At 41.3% G+C, this 27,461-nt stretch overlaps 1 protein-coding gene across 5 annotated transcripts in view; it reads left to right on the forward strand.

Annotated features, from left to right (window-relative positions):
• Positions 1-27,461, forward strand: part of Pcca (propionyl-CoA carboxylase subunit alpha) — a 306,130-nt gene that overhangs the window by 4,547 nt on the left and 274,122 nt on the right. For 4 of the 5 annotated variants that reach the window (XM_085698173.2, XM_085698172.2, XM_048422206.3 and 1 more), the window contains exons 2-4: positions 13,592-13,669; positions 17,980-18,027; positions 18,124-18,192. In XM_085698173.2, coding sequence (XP_085554299.1) covers positions 13,592-13,669; positions 17,980-18,027; positions 18,124-18,192 — 195 coding nt within the window. The remainder of the gene's footprint in view (positions 1-13,591; positions 13,670-17,979; positions 18,028-18,123; positions 18,193-27,461) is intronic. The other variant, XM_048422205.3, reaches the window with a different exon arrangement.

Below are 27,461 nucleotides of genomic sequence, written 5' to 3' on the forward strand. Positions count from 1 at the left end.
ATATGTGTTGATGTTTTGCCTGTGTGTATGTCTGTGCACCATGTGTGTGCCTTATGACTATAGAGGTGAGAGGGCATTGGACCCTTTGGAACTAGAGTTACAGGTGATTGTGGGCTATCATGTGGATACTTGGGAACTGAGTCCTGGATCCTCCAGAAGAGCATCCAGTGCTCTTAACTCTGAGCTTTCTAGACCAACAAGATGTCCATTTAGAAAAACAACATTATTAGGTCCCCTCAGGGCCTATAACATTCCCTGCTTTGTTAACATCCTCTCTCTAAAAGGTGTATTATGTCTATGTGGGAAACCTTCACAGAAAATGTGGTTAATTGTGCTGGAATTATTGATTCTCGTCTGACAAGAGGTTTCAACCAGATTCCTAAGTTAGGAGCTACTTGTTCCCATGTCCACACAATTTATGCAGTATTTCTATCCTGTCTCATGTTGACTTCATGTTTAGTTTTTACTTACTTGTTTTGTAAATCAGTTTTTTAAACTTGTTATGTTTAAATACACCTTTTGTTTTTTTTTTTCTTTTTGGTACATTCAGTGCCTAGAGGTGTTAGTTTTATGGTAATTGCAATGGTTTATTGAGCTTTTATATGCCTTAAATGGTTTTCACGCCCTCTCCCATTCTGAGGCAAGTCTCTTGAAGACTAAGCTCCAGCTCTCTTTGTAGTTAAGTTTGCCCTTGGACTTTTTCTCCCCTTGCCTCCCCCTCTGGAGTGCTGGGATGACTAGTATGTCCACCACTTCTTGTTTTATGCAGTATTGGGTAACTAACCCAGTGGCTTGTGGTTGCTGGGCTAGCACTCCAACTGTGGTACATACCCAGCCCTTCATGTATTGTCTTAACCCTGGAGCAACTTGGTCAGAAATCCTGGCTTTACATAAGAGGAAACTAAGCTTGAGCAGTTAAGTAATTTAAGGACATAGTTGACCGGAGTAAACTCTGAACCTTGGACAGAGTGAGTCCAAAGCTTTGCTTTTCGAATAATAACTTGTTTGTCATCAGAATGAGTCTCATTGTATGATATGGTCACAGTTTGAAAACTTAACCTGTGCTTTTAAAATGCACAATTCACTTCTAAAGGCAGGCGGATCTCAGTGAGTTCGGGAACAACCTGGTCTACAAAGCAAGTTCCCTCCACAAGGATGTTTGTTAATGGGCCTGATTCAGTGACCATTGCGGCTCTGCTTTAAGACAAGTTGTCTGCCCAACAGCATCTGCTTAACCTTAGATTACTTTTTTTATTCATGCTTGTAGCCAAGGAGAGGTGTTTCAAAATGTCTTATGTAATCTTCCTTGTTGCACCTTTGGAAATTTCACCCTTGAGCAAACTCTTTATACATTGTTTACTTTGGTACGCAAAAGATTATCACAATGATCTCTTTGCACATTGTTATTATATGAATAAACTCTCCAATTATTATTTATATTTGCAGCTGTTACACTATTATGGCAAACATTGATGGCCAACTTGATTGGATTAAGTCTGCATCTTATATTAATAAGCTTCATCTGAAAGGGAATCTGAATAGGAAGCAGTGATAACGTTGGTTTTGGATAAATGTTGCCTAAAGAGAAAGGGAAGACATTTTGCACACATGGCATTTGAACATGGAGATAACCCAGCCTGCCATGTGGTGATCTAGGTAACCCACATTTCAGATTGCCAGATACCAAGGCAAAAGTGAGAGATGGGATTCCATTTGGCATACTCAAGGGGTGGGTTTTCCTACATTTGTTGAAGTAAAGTACATGAGAAGGGATACTAAGAATGAGGTTTGCGAGGGAGGCCACACAGTCATACCCTCTCTCACCCACAATTTAACAGTGAGAGTCCTGCTGGGCTTTTGGTAGGACAGGCTTGTTGCCTCAACTACTCAGGGAACTGAAGCAGGAGGATCACATTTCAGCCCAACCTGGGCAACTTAATTAAAATTTCAAAAAATAAGAGAACTGGAATGTATGGTGGCAGAGTGCTTGCCTAGCACAGACGGGGTCCTGGGCTGGATCACCAGTTCCAAACAGACAAATACACTAGAGTCAAATGGATGGTTTCGGGCAATTAGGTTCACATTTTGGGAGGAGCATGACTACTGTCTGGAGACCGTCTCAGTAGAGTTTGATGGGGAGAGTAGCAGCAAGGAAGCCAGCCTGTCAGGAGGCTACTGAAGGTCAAGCCTAAGGTGTTGGTGACTTGCTTAGAGCAGTAATGGCAGAGTTTGTAAGGACAGTCCAGATCTGAAATATATGTTGGAGCTAAATCCAATAGTACTTGATTGTGGCCTAGGATGGAATTACATATAGCAGGCTCCAAGAACGACTCTTTGGACACACACACACAACACACACACATATTGTACTGTATGATTTTGTTCATGGACTCTCGACAGACACCTCCCGAGAGGAGAAGCGTAGTCTACTGGAGGAGACTTTGAGGACAGGACGTGGACAGTTCACCGTTGTATAGTTCTTATGCAGGTCGATGTAACTTCTGTGAATTCTTGGCCATGGCACACCCAGAATACAGCATTTCCCAATTCTGCCCCACTCAGTGCTGAGCACCCTGTAATCACTTAGTCTCGGCACCTGGACGAATTATGAGTCTTTGTAGTTAAGGTTGCCCACTTTGAGAGAGATGGTTCAGCCGGTGAAGGAGCCTGCTGCCCAGGCCAAGACCTGAGGACTGGGGACTGGCTCTAGCAAGTCCTACTCTTCTGACCAAAGCTGGTAGTAGTACTAATTTATGGACCTAAACATAATTATTTCTAAGATAATTTGAAGATACCATGTTCGCTTAGAAAATAACAGCACAGCTTCCCCCACTATATGGCCTGTGATCTCTACCATCTGGGCTTTTGACCAGGTTTGCAGTACCAGTTGTAAATTCTTCACTGTGGAGTGAGCTTCAGTCACCAGCAGTCAGTGGTTAGTGCTCCCCCCCCCCCCCCTTCGCCATCCCTAACAGACTTACCCCGATTGCCCCAGGTGGTCAGGCACCTTGCCTGTCTGGTCTGCAGTGTAGTGTACTATAAACTGAGTAAGACTGGCCTTCCTTCTCCAGCATCCTACACTGTACCTTCTTAAACTATGAGAGTAAGCCAGCAAGAGAGGAAGTGTCTAGTTCACTTCCAACTCAATTTCTTTACGTCCTGTGACCTACGGTGTATTCATCAATAGAATCTTACCATTTAGTTCCGATGGGAAAACTAATAGCAGTGGCAATAACCTGTATTATTTTGATTCTCAGAATACTTCCTAACAAATAACTTGTAGCCTGCCCCGGCACTTGGATTTCCATTTGTTAATCTATGGCTTCTGGGAGCATCTTGATCTACCTATTTGGAGTGTCTCATCCAAAATTAAGAAAAGGTGTGTGTGTGTGTGTGTGTGTGTGTGTGTGTGTGTGTAAGTATAGAGACTAGGGCACAACCTAGTGTGTCACTACAAGATTTCATTGGTTTGAAGTTCGCTGGTGGCTAGACTGACTGGCCAGTCAAATAAATCTTCAGTGCTTTTATCATACCATGAATAAACCTAGTTATAAAAAGGAGAAAGGACAACTATGTCTCTCAGATTAAAAATGACATTGATTTTTATAGTAGTCTTGAAAGAGAAGAAAGTAGTAGACCAGATGGCTGTCTCCATCTATGAGTAAGGAAACTTAATTCTTTAGGATAAACAGATCTTATTCTAAGCCCAGCATGGTGGCACTATGGCCTGTAAATTAAGTACCAGAGAGGCTAAAACAGAAGGATTGCTGTGAGTTCAAGGTCTGCTTGAACTGCATTGTAATATTAGGGCAGTCAGGGCTACATAGCAAGAGTCTGTCTAGTGTCATCTCAGCATTGCCCAGGTGGAATATCCATGTGACTTTGCAAATTTGATACTGGGTTTTTCATACTATTTTTAGTATATCAACAAAACAACACAACCAACAAAACAAAACCCAAAAGGCAACTAGCAATTTAAGAGGTAACTTGTTATTTGCCCTTCCTTCCTTCCTTCCTTCCTTCCTTCCTTCCTTCCTTCCTTCCTTCCTTCCTTCCTTCCTTCCTTCTTCCCTCCCTCCCTCCCTCCCTCCCTCCCTCCCTCCCTCTCTCCCTCCCTCTCTCCCTCCCTCCCTTCCTTTCTTAAAGGGGAGATATTTTAACTCTAGCTGGTTGCTGTGAATTTGGCACTTTTTGCAAAGTCTGGCTGTGTGAAAACAGTTCTGTGGAGGTGGGATGGTGGGGCTCTCTGGATATGAGCTGTGTAGGGCTTATGTTGGGTAGGTTATGGTCAAGAGGATAGAACGGGAGGAAACATTAAGCCAGCAGCCTGTCCTGGCTGGAGACTGGTGTCTGTTTTACCCTCAGGGATTCTTTTGTAGAGCAGTGGCTCTCAGTGTGGCACCCTGACTGGCCGGTGGCACCACGGTCACCTGGAAGCTTGTTGCAAGTCTCCTTCTACAGTTCCCCAGACCTGCAGAGGCCAAGCGTCTGAGATGACTCCAGCCGTCTTGTATTCAGCAATCCTTCCAGGTGATTCTGATACATTCTGCAGTTTGAGAGCCACTGCTTGAGATCAGGGCTGTGAAGCTGTCCTACTGTGAGGGCAGAGTTACAAATGGAGCGAAAGTCACAAGGATTTGTATTTAAAATGTAAAAGAAGTGGAATCAGTATTGACATTTAGAGCTGGGAAGATGGCTTGGAATGTGTCTGCTGTGTGGACACGAGAAACAGCCTTAGCCTCTCCAGCACCTGACATGGTGTGCGACTGTAACCCCAGTGCTCGTGAGCAAAGCCAGACTAGCCAGTCAGTGAGCCCTGGGTTCGGTGACATCCTCTGCCTTCCACACACGTGTGCACACATATGTATGTGTATTTGCGTGAACATGTGTACATAAACATGTACACTATGCATACATTCACACAAAATAAAAAGACCAATTTTTATTTTTAAAACGTTGAAATTGAATACTGGGGTCTTTTTTTTGTATTTCAATAGAAAAATTAAAAGATTAAATAAAAGGTGAGGCAAATGGAGCTCTGTGAGTTTGAGGCCGACATGGTATACACAGCAGCTCCAGCCTAGCCAGGGCTATAGAGTGAGAATCTCTCCCCCCACCAAAAAAAGAACAATGCAGTGATCTTTTTAACTTCACTGTGGAGACCGGTGTCACCCCTCCTCTAGGGCAGAATTAGTGCCCCAGCAGCTGAGAGGAGGAAGATGGGCTTAGAGCAGTGGTTATCAACCGCTTTGGCAAACTTATCTCCAAAATTATCTACACTGTGATTCATAACCGTAGCAAAATTACGGTTATGAAGTAGCAATGAAAATAATTTTGTGGTTGGAGCTCAGCACAACACGAGCTAAAGGGTTGCAGCATTAGGAAGGTTGAAAACCTTTGACTTAGAGACTGTAAAGGGGTGGGAAAGCATGGTTGGTCCTTACAAGGGGACTTCCGAAGAGGCCAGAACTCGGTAACTCCAGATGCCTGGGTTACCTTTTTGTGTAAGAATTAAGTGTAGAGAGCTTCAATATTATGGCAGTTAGAACTGTCTGTCCTTCAGAATTGTGGTTGCTTCCCCATCAAATCCTGACTTCCTGAAAGATAAAACAGTTTTATCCCTGCTCATTTGGGGCCTGGAGCAAAAGCTTGGTCAAAAGAATGGCCTCCTGTAATTTTTATCAGGTAATTGTCTTCGACTGTACCTGGATGCAGGCTAACTGCCTCCAGGGCCATTTCACATGCTCAGTGTACAGCAGGTGGCTGGCCGCCACATCAGATAGTGTCAGTGAACTCATTCTACCTGGAGGTGTGGGAGCTGGGTGAGTAGTCTGCCTGCAGATCTGGGAGGCAGGAACTTTGAGAAGCTGTGGGGGCTGGAGGGATGGCTCAGCGGTTAAGTACACTTACTGCTTCTGCAGAGGATGGGCTTTGGTCTCAGGACCCACTCACAACGATTTGTATGTAACTCTAGTATGTAACTCTTCTGAAATCTGAAGACTCCTGCACACACATGGTACCTATCTATGCGTAAACACATATACATAAAATTAAATAAACAGACTTTTTTTTTAAAGCGACCATAATGAGGTAGCATGTGTGAGTTCTCAGTGTCAGAGTAGCTGGGGCATGCTTGGTGAGAAGGGTCTGCGTGGACGTTGGGTGTCTGCCTACAGGTGGCCTAGGAGGAATGGCATGGTAGGTGTTGTTATTCCTTTGGGTCACTTTAAGAGCTAGCCACGCCCACCCCAGCCACTTCTGACCTGCCCCATCGCCATCTTTCTCTCTCTTGTGTGTTTGTCTTGTGTCGTGTGTACGTGTGTCTTTGTTCTCTCTATGTTTTTCTTATGTTTCTCTGTTTTTCTCTTCTTTAAGCAATAAATGTCTCCCTCATCATATTATTTTCAAAGAACAATAGGTGTCCAAGAGGGTAGATAAAGCTTTTGAGTTGGAGTATATTTGGGGCTCCATCAAGTATATAATTTCTTCACATTCTAGCTTAGTGTGGAGGCAGAGCCAGAGGATCTCAAGATTTGACTATCCTCAAATGTGAGCTGTTCTGCTCAGGATGGGTACTGAGGTAAGCCGTCAGGGTGTGTCTGAAAGAAGAGCCGTGTGTGTCAACAGAGTCCAGTTTCCATTTAGAGAGGTGGATCTCTCAGAAGGCCATGGGGGTCTGTGGAAATGCTGAAGTCAATGTTATTCCTTTGCCGTGACTTTAAGAACTAACCACGCCCTCTCCCAGCGACTTCTGACCTCCTTGCCGCCATCTTAACACACTCTCTCTCCCCCCCCCCCCCCGTCTCTTGGTGTGTACACATGTGTCTCTGTCTCTCCCTATGTTTCTCTTTACGTCTCTCTGATTTCCTCTTTTTAAGTAATAAATATCTCCCTCTCCTCTAAATAATAAATGTTTAGCTTTATGTATAGCCTTATGTCCATTTACTCTGCCGTCCACCACATCCAGCCGCTTGACTCTGCCACTTGCCCGGGGACCCTGCACTGCTCTGGCGGCAGCCTCTGCCTGGCTTGCAGGTCGCCCAGGTCATCCCATCAACATATTCTTTTTAAAGAACAATAGTCAGTCCTCAGAGGAGAGGACCTTCCTTCACCAAGACATGAAGAAATGACGCATCAGCTTGTGTTTCTTGTCTTGGCAAGATGCCTTTGAGTTAGTTTGTCTCCAGAATTGTTTTAGCTTTGTGTGCCGTGCACCTGAGTGCTGCTGCAGGGATTTTACATGGTTTTGGTCAGGGTAGGACTAATGTGGGAACTGTTCTTCAGGATGATTGTTAGTGGGTCAGCACGTTTCACTTATAGGGAGACACAGCTCCAACCCAAAAGAAGGATCTTATTTTCCTGCTTTCTGTCTGTAACTTGCCGTAACCTGTCTAAAGGCATCAGGTAAACATGCTCTTATTTAGTACTCTTAACTTGTTTTGCACATGAAGACATTTCCTTTGCACCTGAGAAGTGTCAGGGTTGAGATTGGTTCCTGTGTTGGAATCTGAGTCCAGGTGGTAGTTGATCAAGTTGATCAATGAGTAACATTACTCTTCTGGCAATTCTTAGGTGGCTTGGTGTGGTTTTTTTGAGGACAAAGCAGGCCCTTTGAGTTTTTGCGTGTTATCTTACTTTTGGGGCACACTTGACAGCCTGTGAAGTCTCATCTGACCTTTTTAACAAGTCTCTTGGGATCTAGGGAGATAGTGTGATTTACATTTTATGGGTGGAAATTCAGGCCCATAGGAATGGATTGTTCCATGGCTTACACTTCCAAAGCAGTTGAACTCATCAGTTCATGCCTTACCTGACGGCCATGCCACAACTGTGACCATGCTGCTAGCAGGCATTGATTTCTTCCCTAGGAATGAGGAATACAGTGACTCTTCCTTTCCGAGGAGGAAGACTGATGGTAATGTCACCTGGGAACACCTCAATATTCCTCTTTTGGTTTGTGGTAGTTCTCATAGTTGTTTAAAAGTTTTTCCTCAAAACTTTCATTTTGTGTGGTATTGGAAATTGAACCTAGGCCCTGTGTGTAGTTTGGCTCTTCGTTTTCAAACTTTATGAAGGTCTTTCTTGCTGGAGGTGAACGAGCAGATCCCAGCCAGTTCAGACTAGCAGTCTCAGACTGTGATGGGAAGGCTGACACACTTAGCCTCCTGTTCTTTTCCTGGGCACTTCTGTCACCTTTAATGATTTCAATCTCTAGTTACTGACTAACCAGGGGCATCCATACTTTTTCAAATGCTGGGCTGCATTATTGTGACTCCACATGTCTACAAACTATATTTTCTCTGTGTGTATGTCTCAAACAAAACTGACAAGATACAGTCTCTTAGATCTTTTAGTCAAGGACTTTCGAGGCATGAAGAGATCCCAAAACCATGGTGCTCACTTACCCATTCTGTTTTCTTGTATTAGTTCATGAGTAACTTGTATTAGATTTGGTTAATTCTTGAACTGTGTGGTGTAGATGTTTTTAAGTCTAGTTTTACATTATGAATCTTTTCTTGAGAGTAAATATACAATACACATATTTAGCTGGCTCACACATTCTTCAGAGATCAGCTGCTTTTAGAGGTTTCTGAAGTGTTCTCTTTTCTTGAGCCAAGTTTAACCAAGTCCATTGTTCTTGGACTCATGGAGTGTGGTGCACCTGAGGTTTCTATTCTGAGAGTTGTCTAGAATAATGCATGTTCACATTTTCAAAATTATAGAAGCTCTTTTGCATTTTCTGTTTGTTTCCTGTCATAGAGGCTGAACACTGACAGCGCTTTTACCATCTTGGCTGTTGTGTTCAGTTAGAATAAATTGTGTGTTTTCTGTAACTTCTGGTGGCCCTTGTGTACAGGGACTAAGTTCTTATTTTAAATAATAGCAGTTCTGGTCAGTGCAGAACCTTGTGGGGAAATCAGCTGGGCTCTTGTTTTCTAACTGAGAGAGAAGTGTTTGTTTAAATGGGTGGCTTGAGTTGGAAAAGCTGTGAGGCTGAGCTTGTGCTGGTCCTCAGGCGCTGTCGCTGCCGTTCCTCTCCTGTGGGGAAAGCCGCATTCTTCCCCCAAGTGCAAGCGTCAGTTTGCCTTTGTCATTGCTATTGTTCCTTCCCCCAGAGAGCTTTTGTTTTAAAAAAAATAGATATTTAGATTGTATCATTTAATTACTCTGCCTGGCCACAGTTTACTTTCTGTAGAGCTCCCTTAATATCAACAGCAGTAGCCATTCTGGGAACTGATACACGTCCCCAAAATTAATGCTTTAGTGTTTTAGAGAAAAGTGTTTTCCCATAATCAGTATGCTAGTAGGGTTGATAAGCTGGTTTTATTCAAATTCATATAGGAATATGAATTCACTATAGTATGTTCATTACTTCAACTTTCTTTCCTGATAATTTTCTTCTTTTGCAGTTAATACGTAGACTTAGTCTGTTGTACTTAGCTTCTAGCGAGTCCCCCACGCTATGACTGCACTACATTCTATTTATTGACTTCAGAAGCAGCAAACTTTTTTGTCTATTCATGCTGCACTGAACAGACTGGCATATCACCTCCCATGTAAGCATGTTACTTCCTTGGGTATAAATGTAAATACCCAAGCGTAATAGCTAAGTATTCTGGAATCTAGAAATTCTTTCTTACTGCAAAGTCTTAAAAACTATTCTCTTAGTCAAAACTTTGCTTTTTGCAAAGACATTTGGAATTTATAAGACAATATTATCATTTATTCCCTTTCTCTTAAGTGAAGTAACTGTGATACTGGGAATGTCTGTGAATCTCTTGAAAAAAAAATCTCATTTGATTTCTCTCATCAGAAATGATGTGTGCCAATTAATATCATTATGTTGTGTGCTTTAGATTGAAACCTGGCCCTCATGAATGGTCGGTAAGCACCTGTGGATGCTGAGTAGCCTAGGAGCTGCATCCATAACCCCAATATGCTTGATTTGTTAGTGACTTAAGATACAATGTGATTTTTGCCTTACATAAAAGATATTTTGAAAGATGGAATAATCACACTTATATCCTGGGGTAACCATCACTCATCTAATTGGACCTAAGACCACTCAATAGGACAGGACCCGTGATGTGTAGCACTATGAACTTAACTCATTACTTGTAGCTAGTGAGGTCATGGGTCTTAGGGGAGAACCCACTACTACCGGTTTCCTAACTGTAGTCTAGATCTTGTCCTTAGTTCTCACCTGCACCAAAGAGGCTTCTTTCTGCGGCTAAGGAAGGCCTTTAGTGGTCTGACTGTGGAGATCAACTGTCCTTAGGGTATCTGTGCCCAGTTAAGACATTCATAACACAATCCTACATTTAAGGATTTAGGGAACACTGAGGAAGAGGGGCAGAGAGATAAGAGACAGAAGGCAAGGGTATCTGCTGTGAAATAGGTAAAAAGAGAGAGAGCACAAAGTTGGGAAGGAGGGGTGGATTTGGGAGAAGCTGCAGGGAGAATGTGATCAAGATACATTATATGAAAATTTCAAAAAATTAATCCCCCCCCAGGGTTTCTCTGTATAGCAGGGTGGCCTTGTAACTCAGAGATCCACCTACCTCTACCTTGTGTCCCCATGCCTGGCTAAAATAGCATTATTTTTAAAAGAGTAGGTTGGCACAGTGCTGCAGTAGACCATTGTGTGGCCGTAGTATTAGGGAGAGCTGGTCAGCATGCCAGCTCTTCTGCTCCGTAGGCGAAGCTGTAAGGGCTGCTGTGTAGCTCACTGCATATGTGACCCAGCAGACATGGAGAAATGCCCAGCTAGCTTTTGCACTTGAGGTTTGTTTTTAGTTTATTCTTACAGTTTGTTTTTAGAGTTGGTTGAGGCTATCTTGCAATTTTTTTTTTTGAGAAAGGAATATTATCTTTGTTACTAAGTTTGTGATGACTTTGAACTTTATGTAGTGGTTCAACTAACTGAGGGCAGTAAAAGGTTGATTCTTTTCAGCTCTTTGAAAACTTATTTTCCATTAAAAATATTTACTAACTTTTTGGAAGTTTAATGGCTTGAATTTTTATCTGAACATGGAGGGGATTGGGAGGACTTCTTGGTACATCATCCCCTTTTCACCCAAATCATCACTTTCAAAGTTAGTTAGGCCCTAACTTCAGTGTGGAAGATGCCATTGTTTTTTAATTTAATTTTAAATTAAAAATAAAGTTTTCTAGCCCCTATGACCTTTGAAAAATTAAAAACTGGTAGAATTCAGCTATTTGGCATATAGAATTTGTGGTAATGCAGAAGGAAAATTAAATGTGGTCTTGGCCTGTAATGTGATGTGGACATAATACAGTCAATTTCATTCTCCTTCCCATTTCGTTCTTTCCTTGTTAGTGTAAAGGCTTTAATTAGTAAGCTCATAACTAAGAAAAACTATAACTATGACTATCAGGTCTTCAACTCTGTCAAAGACCCCAGAAGTGGTCAGGCGGTGGTGGCATATGCCTTTAACCCCAATATTTGGGAGGCAGAAACAGGGTGATCTCTGAGAGTTCGAGGCCAGCTTGGCCTACAGAGTGAGTTCCAGGGCAGGCTTCAAAGCTATACGGAGAAACCCTGTCTCAAAGAACTCCCCCCCCCCCACAAAAAAAAAAAAGAAAAAGAAAAACAGGAAAAAAAAAAGACCCACAAAAACCGAGAAACAAAATAAAACAAAAGTCCTCAGAGGGGGTGAAATGGTACCTTATGAAAGGCACCTCAAGCTGCTTGGACAAAGTTCAAGTGCAATTATTGGGCATCTATCTTTGGTCAACAGGCCTAGCATATCTGATAGACTTTCCTGTGAAGCATATCTGTCTTGGCAAAGTTCTGCAGTCACCTTTCTCGTGTTCTACTGGTCCAATGTGGACAGTAATTGTCAGCAGTTGAGGCAAGGGCAGTTTCTTTGCCAACATGGCTAGGTTTTGTCATAAAGAAAACAAACTCCATAGGAGTTTCTTTGCTGCCCATCATCCTCTTTGAAGTAATTGGTGCTACCAGGAGCAGCCATGTCTCACTGTTGAGAAAAGTCTAAGCTCTTAAAACATTTTGAGTGCCATATTCTGTAAGTCTTTGAAGTGTTTGAAGGTTGCCATTCTAGCTGAACTATTTCTCTGCATGACCATCGAAACCTAACTAACAGGACTATAAGTTTGCTATTATAGACGACTCTTAATCTGTATTTCTTAGTTATATGTTGCATCTTAAATGAGTTGTATAATCACAATATCCTAAAGAAGAGTAGAAACATATATATAGCATAACAGAAATAACTTTAAATTTGTATCAATAAGCTAAAATTCATACCAATGTACAATATTTTAAAATTAACAGTTGTTTTTTGGATTAAAGTCAGTTTACTAATTTACCCCTTTTCCCCATCATTTCTGTATCACAGGGCTACATAGAGAAACCCTGTCTTGAAAAACAAACTAAAAAAGAGAAGCCAACTTGAATAATGCGTGTAGAGTTTAAATAGACCACAAAGAGAGCATGAAATGACACACAGACGTGTGAAGGACAGCTGTGCAAGATTGGTTAAGGACCTTCAGCAGGATGTAGTAGTGGCCACCTTTTTTGGTGCTTAATTTATTTAGCTTATTGTTATTATTACTTTTTGTTCATTTTAGCGTTCATCTTTAATTCTAGTACTCATGAGGTAGAGACAGGCTGATCTCTGAGAGTTTGTCACCAACCTGGTCTACATACTGAGTTTCATGCTAGCCAGGGCTGCACAGTGAGCTCCTTTCTCAAGAAAAAAAAAAAAAAAAAACAAAACAAAAAAAACAAAAAAAAAAAAACCAAACCCAAACCAATAATAAGGACATTCAGTCAGAGACATAGTCAGATTCCATCCCATATGTGTTACAATTTTTATTACTTATTTTCTTGATGTCTTAAGGCGTTAAGATATACTTTCTCCATAAATAGTTAAAATACACTAGGAGTGAACTTCGTTATTTTCAGATTTTTATCCACAAATCCCTGTGTGCTGGAAAAAAGTAATGACTCAGCAAATAAAAAAGGAACTTTTTGTTGTTACTATCACTGTTAGAATTGAGAAATCAAAGTGCCTTAAAGTCACAGTACGCGGGCCTTGAGAATGTTAGCTGGGTGTTCTTCCTCTGAAACACATACTTGCTACACCCTTCAGAGGCTGCCTCTGAGATGGGTCAACCCCCCCGATGGGTTACCCCCCTCTCTGGTGGGTCACCCCCCCTCTGATGGGTCATCCCCCTCTCTGGTGGGTCATCCCCCTCTGATGGGTCACCCCCCTCTCTGGTGGGTCACCCCCCTCTGATGGGTCACCCCCTCCTCTGGTGGGTCACCCATCTCTCTCTGGTGGGTCATCCCCTCTGGTGGGTGCTCCTCCCTTTGCCCTCACTCCCGTTTCCATGTTTCCTTCTCACACCTTTGCTTCCCCTCACATGTCAAAGGGATGAGTCTACAGTTATGGTTTCCCTTTGATTGATAACCAAGTTATGCTCTTAGCATTGCATATACAGACTGAACATCTTAGTTAGAAGCAAACTTGAAGAAGTACTCTGAAAAAACATAAAACCCACAAGAATTTAATTGCTTTCACTTTTTTCTATTTTTTAATAGCGTACTCCTGTCTATTCACAGCAGTGCCTAGTGGTGTCACGAAGCCTCAGTTCTGCAGGATATGACCCTCAAGAAAAAGTGAGTATTTTATAAACACTCTCAACAGCTAAGTTAGAATGGTTTTACTTTCTTGTCGCCGCATGATGTTCAGTGGATGGATTGAATTTTATTGATATTATAATTATTTATTATATTGCTGAAGTATCACAGGCTTCCTTTCCCTTTTCTTCTTTTACACGTGTGTGCATGTGTGCTTGTGTGTATGTCTCTGTGGAGGTCAAAGGAGGACACCTGGTGTCCCACTGACTTAACTCCCTTGAGATGGTCTCTCACTGAACCTGTAATTAGGCCTGCAGCAAGTCCCAAGGACCTCATCTCCACCTCTCACTGCGCTGGTCTTCCTGGGCACCAAGTGGCTGAGCCCCTGCTTTTACTTTTCACTGTGCTGGTGTTGCAGGCACTCAAATGGCCACGCTCAGGTGTTTTTGTAGCTGTTAGAGATTTGAACTCAGATCTTCAAGTTTGCACATGGTTCTTTACCAACTGAGCCTTCCTTCTAGCCCCCGATTTCTTCCTTACTCATCATTTTATTAGTGACTCATATCAGGCCAAAATTAAGGTAGGAGAAATTTATTTATTAATAAAAATGCATCTATTTGTATAAGTATGCACGGTCAAGTATTTGTACTTATTTGCTTGTTTGAGATGTGATCTGATCTTGTAGCCCAGGGTGGCCTCAGACGCATGATCCTCTTTCCTTACCCTTCTCAGTGATGGAATTACAGGTGTGTGCAGCCCTGCTTGTCCCTACAAAGATTTAAGTTTTAACATTTTTGTTCTTTTATGATGAATATGATGATGGGAAGTCCTGGGCAGCTCGCGGAGTCCGACAAGGATGGCCATGAGTCCCTGCAGCGCCATGCAGCCGGGGGAGTCAGGCGGGCGGTTACAGCGGATAAAAGGCTCACAAGACATAGTAAATAAACATAAGGGTAAACATTTATTACTTAAAAAGAAATAAAAAAACAGAGAGACAGAGATAGACAAATATAAAGACATAAAGACACAGAGACAGAGAAAAACGTGTGCACACGACAGGAGACAACCACACAAGAGAGAGAAAAAGATGGCGAAGGGGGAGGTCAGAAGTGGCTGGGTGGGCGTGGTTAGTTCTTAAAGTGTCCCAAAGTAATAACAAACATGTCAACTTGTTTCATGTATGTTCATTAAAATAAGGACTTAATCTGAGAGTACTTTGTCTGGATGAGAGCAGAAAGTTTGAGTGGCCCCAAGTTAGTGTGGGCCAGCACCATGTGAGGGTGTGTCTTTACAAGCTTGACCTCAGGTGGCATTTATGGTGCAACCTAGAGTGCCCGCATTGTAATACTCATGGCAATCACCGTGTTCTCTTACATTAATGCTGTGTAGGATTCAGGCCTTCCCCGTAGTTCCCGTGGCCCGGCCTGCTGTGCTGCTGCGCAGAAGCATTCAGTGGCTGATGCGCTAGAGCGCTGCTCTCCTTCCTCATGGAGTACTCAGGAGACACGATGAGCTTGTTCCTTCTCATGGTCGGCGGCCTAGAGTTCCGCTAGCACTTGGTCAAGCCCAAAGAACAGAAGGGAAGCAGGAAAAGGCATAGAGAGGATGATTAAGAAGAGCTTCGGAGCTGGGCGGTGGTGATGCACACCTTTATCCCAGCACTCGGGAGGTAGGTGCAGGCAGATTTCTGTGAGTTTGAGGCCAGCCTGGTCTACAGAGTGAGTTCCAGGACCCAGGACAGCCAGGGATGTTACACAGAGAAACCCTGTCTCAAAAAACAAAACAAAACAAACAAACATAAAACCTTTGGGAAACTTTGTGCCATCCCTAGTGCAGCTACAGAGCAGCCCACAGTTGTCCCCCTCTGTCTTCAGCTCCTGGGTTTTAGTTGTGCGTTGGTGTTTCTCTTCAGAGTACTGCTTTCGCCATGGTCCTCTACATATAACATAATGTCTTTACTCCTTAAATGGCACCCCATAAAGCCCCCTATTTTATCAAATTCATTGGCCAAACTAAAAATCCCTTGTAGCTTTTTGTGACCTTTTTCTTTAGCGTGCCTGCCTTTATACACCCTATTCATGCTGCCACTGCTGTACCTGGTATCCTGGACCAATTTTCAGCCTAGCACTTATGCTGTACTGTTTATCAGTTGGTGCAGAGGGGGAGTTCAACGTTAGTTTACTCCTGTGTGGTACATTCTGGAAGAAGAGATCTGGAAGAATGCCTTTGGGGCGGGGACCAGGGCGTATCTTCAGTGCTTTAGAATTTCTGAGGGGGCTGGAGCACCTGTTGCTATTGCACAGAACCCAGGTTCAGTTCCCCACAACCCAGACTCCACACCCCATATCTGTGACTCCACTTGCAAGGGATCTGAAACCCTCCTCTGACCTCTATAGGTACCAGTCCCACACATGTATGTACATACATATGCATTCAGAGAAAACATTCATACTCATAAAAATACATATGTTTAAAAAAGTTTTTGAGGCATCTATGTGTCTGATTTATTTAAAAGAAAATTTATGGCTGGAATATTGATGTGATGATTTATATTGAATTTGTACAGTGTTTGAGTATAGAAGACATGTCAAATGCAAACACTGATTTTCACAGTTTTCTTACTGATTAGACAGTTTGGCGCTAGTGCCGTAGAAATGAGTCCTATAAGGGTCTGAGGAAATGCTGAAGGAGACTCCAGACTCAAATAGTATATAAAAGCAAAGGGCGTTTATTAATATAAACATTTGCAGGGCCGCTTACCTGTGCAAAATAGTGACGACCCTGAGATGAGCGTGCAGGTTTCTTTCTGGCATAGCGAGGGGCAGTCAGGTCATCTCATGCGTAATTGGTTAAGCCAGCAGCAGTTACATTAGTATATTTTTAATTGGTTGAGGTTTAGTCTTTATAATTTTGAGACATGCTTGCACAAGCTTGGGCAAGTCCTGACATGACTCAGAAGGGGGCTGCTGGATTTGTCCTTGAGACACTGTGAGGCTAGCTTAGGCCTTCTGTGTTTCTCTCCCTAGACCCTGAATGCAAGGGCAGTGTGGATAAATCGCCCATTGTTGGGAGAGACACTTGCTTTGCCCTTCTCAGAGACCTGAAACCTAAATTCAGTTGTGAGGGTGGGAGAGTTTAACCCCTTCCTTAGTAGTCACAAGTGCTCACCCTCTTGAGAGTACGCTTACCCTCAGGCTTCTGTCCCCGCTCATGCTCCAGTGCGAGGTGCTTTCTGGGAATCCAGGGTAGGAGAACATGTGGAATTGTTGGTTTCCATCCTGGGCAACACCAGAATGACTTGGAGTCACCGTTGAACAGGAAGTAAGAGGGACTTTTACTATGTTTTTATGATTTGACAATACCTTATACAATATATTTGTGCCAACGGTCGCTTAGCCTGTAACTAACAGCAGTGATCTGACACATCTACCAGATGCAGTCTGTGTAGTGCTGGTTAAAACTTGACTGTTTCAAGTGTACCACATTTCTTAGGAAATACATACTGTTTAACAGGAATTTATTGTGACCATTTGGACAATGAAAGGTAGATGGTCTCACAATATGAGGCCTGGGTGAGTAGATTCTGTGATCAAGACTGATGGGCTCAGAGTTTCATTAAGTTAAGAGTTTACCAGTTAAGCAGCAAGGATGGTCTCAGGCTGCCTAGGAGAATAAGCTGTGTGTGCCAAATCAAGACTTCTGAAGTTTTTCCAGTTTTGAGATTTTCAGCTTTCCAAATGTAGGCTAAAATAATGTCTTTCCTAAGATGCAAGAATACACTCTATTTCTACCAGATTGTTGTGGGACGATGGTCTGTACCCTGTCACTTGTATTTTAAATAAACACTGATTGGCCAGTAGCCAGGCAGGAAGTATAGGCAGGTCACTAGGCAGGAAGTAGAGGCAGGGCGACCAGGCGGGAAGTAGAGACAGGGCAATGAGAATTTTGGGAAGAGAAAAGATTCAGTCTGCAGTTGTCATGCAGATACAGAGGAAGCAAGATGTGACTGCCTCGCCGAAAAAGGTAACAAGCCATGTGGCTAACACAGACAAGCATTATGGGCTAATATAAGTTATAAGAGTTAATAAGAAGCCTGAACTGATAGGCCAATCAGGTTATAATTAATGTAGACCTCTGTGTGAACGGCTGTGGGACCTGGTAGGACAGAAAACTTAGTCAACACCACATGAATTTAATTGATTTCTGGTTGTAAATGAACATATTATTTATAGTATTTAATATTACTCTAGAGAGTAATTGTTTAATGGAAACATATTTATTGTTAATTGTGGAAAAATCTTTTTTTTTTTTTAAAAAGAGTAACAGTTTTCTTTTTTGTCTCTTGTCAGACTTTTGATAAAATTCTCATTGCTAACAGAGGAGAAATTGCATGTAGGGTGAGTAGAATTTGAATTATTTTCTGTTTTTATCTGAAATGGATTACAGCCCCTTTGCATATAGGTCTTGGTTAACAGATGATATGTTTTGACTAGGTTATTAAAACTTGCAAGAAGATGGGAATCAAGACAGTTGCCATTCACAGTGATGTTGACGCCAGTTCTGTGAGTATATTTTTACTTCGTTTCAAGCAGGACTTAATTTGGTTCCATTAGGCTAGAAATGAAAGGATATTTGCCTTATTTTTCCTTTACTTGCAAAAGGTGTATTCAATTTAAAAAACTATTTAATTATTCACTGTCATCACAAACACAACGGAAGTATTATAATGTCTTAACGATCCAGCTTACTGCTGGTCAACAAATAGATTAAAACCAAGCACAGGACAGTTCTGTTGGCACAGTGCCCGCTTATGAACATCTCCCAGCATAGTTCCAGGATCACTAAGGGAATGCTGTCGTTGTCCCATATTTCCTAAAGGCGTAATGCATTCAGCAGAAAGTTTGATAATGAGAGGTAGGCCCATGCTAATTGGATCTGAACAAAAGAAGGTATAGCATAAAGCGGTGAATGGTATATAATTTTAGGTGGCGTCTTTAACACAGCAGGCCTTTTCCGGCAGCAATGAACTATGAGTGGTAGGAAGAATCCCATGGGAAAAGAGGGCCGAGTGTTAGGACCTGTGGACTGAGATGTGGACTGTAGCTGTACTTTTACGTCGCTGGTTTTTGTCCTTTTGCTCTATTTTTGATAATGTCACTTTTGTAGTTTAGTAATGAACTTCGTAGAAAGACCCTTTAAAGTGTAGTGGTTTTAAAAATGTGTTCTGTTCGAAACTGTTTCTCATTCTGTCTTATTGTAACTTTCTTTTCAAAAATCTAGATGAAAGAACTGCAAACCAATTTGCTAAAAATAAATGTTAGCTACATAATTTATTTAATGGTTGTGTTCAAAATATCTTCTAATAACAACAGTTAAATTGATTTTGTATATATAGTTTGATTTGAAAAAAATTGATCCTAGATTCCTTGCTAATTTTTAAAAACTCGATGATTTCAGTAATAATAACTTTCATTTCTCATGTGGTAATAATGAGATAATGTGAGAACTGCTGCTTTATTATTTTTTAAAGATTTATTTTTATTATATATATATTAGTATTTGCTTGCATGTACGTTTGTGCAATGCCCCTATGTAGGCAGAGACTGCTTGTTCTTTTCCCGGCCTTACAGACCTGAATAATCACATAGAAACTGTATTAATTACAAAACTGTTTGACCAATGACTCTAACATATTCCTAGCTAACTCTTACATCTTCAAATTAAACCATTTCTATCAATCTGTGTATCGCCATGAGGCTGTGGCCTACCGGTGAGGTTTCTAAGGTCCTTTTCCTTTGGCAGTTACCTGGTGTCTCCCTGGCTCCGCCTACTCTCTCTTTCTATCCTTTCCAGCCTCACTATATTCTGCCCTGCCATAGGCCAAAGCAGCTTTATTCATTAGCCAATAAAAGCAACACATATACAGAAGGACATCCCACACCACCCCTACATGGCAGAAGATGGCATCAGAATTCCTGGAACTGGACTTATAGATGGGTGTGAACTGTGATGTAGGTGCTGGGAACTGAACCTTGGTCCTCTGCAAGAGCAGCAAGTGCTCTTAATTACTGACCTAGCTCCTTCCATGCTCAATGTATTCTTCAAAATTGTCTTTTGTTGTTGTTGTTACAACATCTCATGTAGCCTAGGTTGTACTTAGACTCTGTAATTGAATTGAAGATCATCTTGAACTTCTGATTCTCTTGTCGCCAACACCCAAGTATTGAGATTATAACACTGTGCCCCTATTTCTAGTTCATTGCATGCTGGGTGGGGATCAAGCCCAGGGCTTTGTGCCTGCTAGCCAAACACCTATCCTCTGAATTATATAAATTCTCTTGCTTTCTTTGTGAGGCGGAAACTAACTGGAGGCATCCTTGAGTTGACTGTCTGTTAGTGTGGAGGACACTGCTTTGCAGTTTTCCTATCTTTGGTCAGTATTAAAATATCTTAGTAGGGTGGGTGAGGTGGTGTACCCCTTTAATTCTTGCATTTGGGAGACAGAGGCAGGTGGATCTCTGTGAGTTCAAGGTCAGCTTGGTCTGCACAGTGAGTTCCAGGACAACCAGGACTATACAGAGAACTTGAAAAACAAAAACTAAGCAAAATAAAACAAAAAATTGATTATCTTGGCCTCATGGATTGAAAAGTTTTCTGTTTTGTCAGGAACACGTGTAAAGCGTTGGCACTCTTTAAGTGTTTGTACAATTCATCTATGAGGCCTGGATCTGGCTTCTCTGTGGGTATTTGTTCTTTGACTGCCGATGCTCTGTTGTTGTTTTTTTAGTCAATATTTGAATTTGTTTGTGTCTAGGAATCTGCCCACTTCGTCTGCTTTGGAGTTCATTGGTATGAAGTTGTTTAGGGTATTTCTTTGTTGGTGTTTTATTTCTGTGAGGGGCATGGCAATAGCTCCATTTTCACTCCTGATTTTAGATGTTTGAGTCTTGTTTTCATTCTTGCTTGATTATTCTGTTTAAACGGCAGCAACACAGTACCATAAATGAGCTGACTTATACACAATAGGAAATTAGCTTTATTATTGTAGAGATTAGAAAGTCAAGGTAAGCGACCTGGAAAATGTGGCGGTTGGTGTGGGTCTCCTTCCTGCTTTTTAGGAATTGCCCCCATAAAGAGATGAATGTTTTTAGCTGTGCCCTCACATGTGGAGGGGCTGGGGACCTTTTTGATGCATCTGTTGAAGTTGGTCATCTTATTCTCAAGACCTTAACTATGACGACTTAATAGCATTTCAGACATACTAGGTAATGAACTAAGACAAGAGCTATAGAATGGTGGGCAATGAAGGCAAAATAATTTTGAGTTTCTAGTCTGCAAACTATGTGATTTGAACTTTTAACATCAAAGTTTTAAGACCTAAATGAGGACTTCCAGATTTTATGTCGGAAAACTAAGTATTTTAAATACTAATCATTTCTAAGTTATTTTGTATGTTTTTCATTTTAAACCCTAGTAAACACAGTATTTTTGTTTTGAAATTGAACAAAGCATAATATAGAAGAATGGCCTGGAGCCGTGGTTCTTAACCTTCCTAACATTGCCACCCTCTAATACAGTCAGTTCCTCATGTTGTGGGCCCCCCACCATAAAATTACTTCTGTTGCTACCTCAAAACTATAATTTTGCTATTGTTATGAATTTTAATGTAAATATCTCTGTTTTCAGATGGTCGTAGGTGACCCAAAGGGATCTTGGCCCACAGGTTGAGCACTGCTGGCCTAGAGGTGTCCTAGGAAAGCTGACAGGGAAAAGCACATTCTACAGCTGGGGTAAGCTAGGGCCCCTCATGTTAGCACAAGAGGAGACAGGTCTGCATAAATCCAGAGGGATACTTTGATGTTTTGAGAGAATTTCTTGACTTGCTAATGAGGGCTTCATCATTATTTTGCTGACTTACAAGGCAAGGAAAGAACATCTTAGCACTGTTAGTTTCTAGTTTGCTGTGATTTTAGGTAGTTCAGAGAAGATATGAATTAAGGGATCAGAACTTTATAATTGTTTTAGTGATTGGTAGTTACCTTAGTTTGGTGAGAAGTGCGGAGACCTATTAGAGACTGTCGTATTTCTGCTCCTAATGCTCTCAGATAGCATCCGTTCATTTCTTGTATTTTAAGTAAAAAGATAAAAAATATTTTTTCACATAAAGGAATAAAATATTTTTATTAAACCACTGAAGTTAGAAATTAATTTTTTAAACTATATATTTAATCAAGGTTAAATTTAAAAAGTGAAGACTCTTCATTTCATCGAGGAAAATGATTCTGTGCTTCAACCTTTGACCATATCTTTTCTGTACTCCCATTTTATTGCTTTGTGTACAGTCATGCTGAATTTAAATGAGCAATATCTGATATTTATAGCTTTGAAACAGGACCCTAAAATCAGGAAAGTATTCATGGTGACTCATATCTTACCCAAACCTGCTGTTTAGAGTGTGATTCCTGGTGGGTGCTTGAGTTTCAGCCTTAGGACTCTGTAATGAGATGGAGTGGTGTTTCCTGGGAGTGCTCTGGGGTGATTGACAGTAAAGTGAGGGAGTCATCACTCTTCATTCCTACCCTTGATAATACTCCCCTGCTGGCTGGGGAGGAACAGAGGACAAATAGGACATCGTGATGCCTGAGTAATTAGTGTATGCTGGTTCCAGCTGAACAAACCGGAGGGTAATGATCAGGTAAATGGAACTGGAATACATTAATGTAGGCTGTGGTATAAGGGACCTGAGGGGAACACTTAACATTCTAGGAAGTTGTTGGAATAGCTTTTTTTTCCATTTCTTTAAATATATATCATTATGAAGTAGTATATCTATATCTTGGTTAGCTCATCTCTAGTTTTACTTTAGGTATCTACCAAGATTAATATTATTGAAATGTAACAGTCACAAGCATTTTCCCCTTTTATAGGTGATTTCAGAATATTTTTCATCATTTCAAACTGGACAAGAGTTAGAGTTCTTTTCTTTTTCTTGAACTTATCTGTAGTCCAAGAAAACCTTGACACTCACAGAATTTCCTGCCTTGGCCTCTCTAATAGCTAGAATTTTAGGCTTGTGCGCTATCAGTATTATTCCTAAGGTGATATAGTTAAGTAGCATATTCTTTTTATATACACTTATTATTACATTAAGTTTATTATTAATTTGTGTATGATTGTTTTGCCTACATGTATGTCTGCACCACGTGTATGCCTGGTGTCTACAAGGGCCAGAAAAGGGTGTTGGAGCTCCTAAGACTGGAATCATACAGACAGTTGTGGCCATTTTGTGGTTGCTGGGAACTGAACCCAGCTTCTTTGTAAGAGAAGCCAATGCTTAACAGCTGAGTCAACTCTCCAGGCCTGATGCATGCACCATATTAGGTGTGTGGTCAGAGGATGCCTTGCAGGAGTCTTTTCTCCCACTGCCTTGTGGGGAGTAGGAATTGAACTCTGGGCATCAGTACTGGTATCAAGTCTCTTTACTTACTGGATTATCTTGCCAGCCCTGTAAGAAACATTCTCAAGTTGCCTTGACTACTAAAGGATATGTTAAGATCTTGGCCATTGTGATCCAGTTGGTCTTTGTAGGTCATAACATTTCCTAATGTTTAGACCCAAGATTATTCTGAGTGTTTATCAGTATTAAACAGATGTTTATAACTGACATCCTTCAGTGAAGTGTTTGAACATTGAAAAGCCCCTGGAAGTTGCCCTGGTGCTGCACACGGAGGGAAGGGAGGACTTGGTTCCATCAACTTAGTTTTAGTTCTTACGCTTAGGTAATCAGTCAGAATGCTGTTAAAATTTTTTGGTGGGGGGTGACAGTAGGGGCTTTAGAATGAGGTTTTATTGTGTTGTCTGAGCTTCTGGACTGAAGTGAGTAGCTGGGACTATTACAGTCCAGAACCTCTGGGTCTAGTGAATCAAGGGATTTTTAAATGGCATAGTTGCTTAAAAACTTGTTGTTCACGTTTCTCATAAAACTTAGCCATTAGTCTCCTTTTAAGATCAGGAATATGCTGTATATACTTATGCAAATTTGAAACACTAGACCTTTCAATGAAGAACTAATCAGGAGAAGAATGCATTTGAAATGTTTGGACATATTTTTTTCTTTTCTGCTATTATTGTCTTTAGAAAAACTTATTTTGCAGAAACATTATACTCTCTCAATTTTAAATGTTTTGATTATCTTGGCTTAGCTAAATTACTTCCTCTACATTTCGGGGCAAAATGGAATAGGATAGGATCCCTGGCAGGAGTTTGTTCACATTAATACGGCTCATCAGAGGCATTCTATTTAATTGGAGATCCTGCAGGACAGTGGCAGGAGTCGGAAGAGAGTTACAGCGTTAGCAATGGCCCGTCTGGGAGCTGCGCACTAATCAAGGTGCTGGAGTGTTAGCGGTGGGGGTTATGGGAATTATGACGATTATGACATGTAAGCATGTCTGTGCGAACCGGACAGGCAATGAGTTAATCAAGAAGTGTATTAAATGGCTCCCATGCTGATTCATTATTATCTACCATAGTGCCTGTCAGGTTGTGTATTTAAAAAATACAATTATTGCTGAATTCACTATATATGTGAGCTGAATTCAGCCATCACTCTCTTATTTTTCAACAAAATAACCTCAATTTGCTTTGTGCATATAAAAATAGAGAATTGTGTCAATTGTGTTGGCTTTGTGGATTGCATTTTAAAGTAGCCGCCCCTCCCTTTAATGTGCTAGAGTACATCTCTAATTTCAGAGTCCTTTAAGAATTTGCTTAGCCTTCTCTTCTGTTTTTTTCTTTTTAAGATGGGTGTTTTGTTTGTTTGTTGTTTTTGTTTTGCTTAGCCTCTTAGATTCATCATAAGTACTCTGGCTTATTTGCTACTGCATAAATGACTTGGGTTCAAAACTAAAATTTATGTGTCTTTATTTTTCAAGATGAAAAATAATTCAAGCATTTCAGAGAGCAATTAATATTTAATATACGAAGCTATGGAAAAATCAAAGCAGTGATTTTTTTTTTCAGCCATGAAAACACTCTAGCGTCAGATAGGGGTGGGGCCCCCCTTTGCTATGGTGGGTGGTCTCTTTATGCCAGGTAAACCCATTCTGTGCCCAGCATGCTTAGAGCCATCTGTCATGAAACTATCAGTTAGAAATGTACAGATTTTGAGGAAATGGAGCTAATAAATTGAGCTCCATTAGAAAATAAATTGAAATGCAGCATAAATCCATAAGCAAACTGTATCTATCTGTAGACAAATTTATAGTGACACTGTACAGATGAACACACAGTCTTTCGAAAATTTTAAACACTGGCAAATTTAATAAAACTTTGTACCAAACTGTGTCCTTTATTTATTAACATAATTAAGGCAACATTACGGCTAATGGAAGTGTTATCCTGTGGGTCGTTGTTATTAAAGGCCATTATCTGTGCAGTCCGTGAGAGTGGTCAGCAGCAACAGAAGTCAAACTTGCAACCAGCACCCTCCCTTGGGAGCTGTGAGCTTAGCAGGCTAAATTGTCACAACCCAGCACAGCAGCTTAAGTGATTGATGACTTAGACCCCCTGGCGTGAAGGGTAAACCAGTCATGGGGGGGGGGGGAAGAAGGACTGTGACTTTATTCAGGAGTTGGGCAGAAATTGCTTCTGGACAGGAGAAAAACCTTGGTATTAATATCTTCACATATGGATTATTAGATTTATTTATATATTTATGTACCTGGCCATCTCACAGAACATTTCTTCTTTCTTGTGCTGGAAGTGGAACCCAAGGCTTCACAAATGCTCAGCAAATGCTCTTGGAGGGAGAGCAACATGTCCTGAGCTCACCAGACCTTAAATAAACAAAACCCCAAAGAGAGACTTACAACATTTTCCTCGTTTGTTCCTAAGTTTTTACTGTATACAAAAGGACAGAATTATTATTCCTGTTATTGTCCCATAACCCAAACAGCAAAATTGCAGCTCCATAGCCCCAGCAGGGCACCAACCTTGGTCTTCTGTTTACTATACCAATGCTTTAGCAGAAAAAATTCTTATTAACAAAAAGTTAAGAAGGTCTTGGGACATACCCTCCCATTATTATAAAAGGCAGATTTCCAAAAGCACTTTCTACAGGTCGAAAGAAGTGAGAACTGGGATGCAACTCAGTGGTTGGGTTTGCCTAACTAGAACAAGACACCCTGAGTTTGATCCTTAACAATATTCACACACAGTGAATTTGAATGACATAATTAAAGGAAACATATTTATTTTAATGTTGTTATACCTTGTGATGTGAAATAGTACTGAATCATGGATTCATTTTTCTCTGAGTATCTATTTAAGGAGGACTAGAAGTACTACCTCTTGGAAAAAGTACTCAAATATTAGAAAACGCAGTGTGGCTTTGTTGTGATGCTCCAGTGTTTGTAGGGCAGCAGTCTGTGTCAGCATCATTGCGTATATGCTGCATTAGTGTCCTTCCTCATTCCTGTGTCCAAGTTTCTGGTCAAAGGCAACTTCAGAGAAGAAAGTTTTATCTTAGCTCACAGTTCAGACAGACACAGTCCGTCATGGAGTAGGCAGCATGATAGTGGAAGTGTTTTTTTTTTCTCTTTCTCTCTCGGTTCCTTCCTTCCTTCCTTCCTTCCTTCCTTCCTTCCTTCCTTCCTTCCTTCCTTTTGTTCTTTCTGCTACCAACTGAAAAGCTGAGAAAGGGGAATGTCAGTTCTCAGAGGGCTTTTTCTCTTTTTATTCAGTTCATGGGATGGTGTCACTCATATCCAGCTGTCTTCCTTCTGCCTCAGTGGTTTTTCCTCACAGATGCATCCAAAGATGTTTATTAATGTGATCAAGTTGACAATAGAAATTCAATACTGTGTTCATCACTTGGTTTCTGTAGTGTGCTAGATAGAAATACACATAATTATGCAAGTGCATTGGATTTAGGTTGGGTGCAATGCCTGCAGAAATGCAATGAGCTGCCAGGGACTATCCATTTGGTAAGCTGTGGAGCTACTTTCAGATTCTTTGTTGCTTTTCAGTGGCCCCCTCTTTGGGTCTAGCACACTGCTTTCAATACTATGTGAAAAGTTCCTTCCTTCTTACAAAGAAAGTACAGCTCATTATTTTGAGGGTTGTGTTTTTTTCTCTCTGAGACAGGGTTTCTCTGGCTGTCTTGGAACTCGGTCTATTGATCAGGGTGGCCTCAAACCTACCTCTGCCTCCTGAGTACTGGGATTAAGGTGCGTGCCATCACTGACCCTTGAGGGTTGGGTTTTTTAATTAGTGTATTTTTTGGGCTGAGTGTGAAGAGACACTAGATGTGAAGAGTGACCAGGAAGAATCCGTTTTTTGCTGTCATGGTGTTCTCCAGCGGGAGAGAGGCGTAGGGTAAGAAGATGTAACTATTGTGCTATCACCCATCTCTTTGGTGCTAGGGACCAGACCCGGGACCTGGCACATGTAAAGCAAGCACCCACTACCCAGCTATGGCTTCAGGTCACTGTTGCTTGTCCATCATCTCTACTTGGATGCTTGGAAACTATTTCAAATCGGAATGACCCAGATGGGACTTCCAGGTTTTCGATATTTGCATGCTACTGCAGAAACAAAAAATAGAGGACTTAAGATGATGATCACTACTCTGTTTCTGGTTTGTCATTGCTTATTAATGACCAAGTCCTTATGCTGAAATATTCCATCTATCATCTAGTCATGTCCTTCACTTGGTTGTCACTTCCTTTGTGAAGTGTTTAAAACCTCATTCACTAGTAACCGTTGTTTGACCCTAATGAGGCTTGCCACGGAAGAAAGGCCTGGTAGATGTAGGAAGTCCTCCTAAAGA

This window comes from Myodes glareolus, chromosome 12 (genome assembly GCF_982192425.1).
Source record: "Myodes glareolus chromosome 12, mMyoGla1.1, whole genome shotgun sequence".
NCBI classification, from domain to species: Eukaryota; Metazoa; Chordata; class Mammalia; order Rodentia; family Cricetidae; genus Myodes; species Myodes glareolus.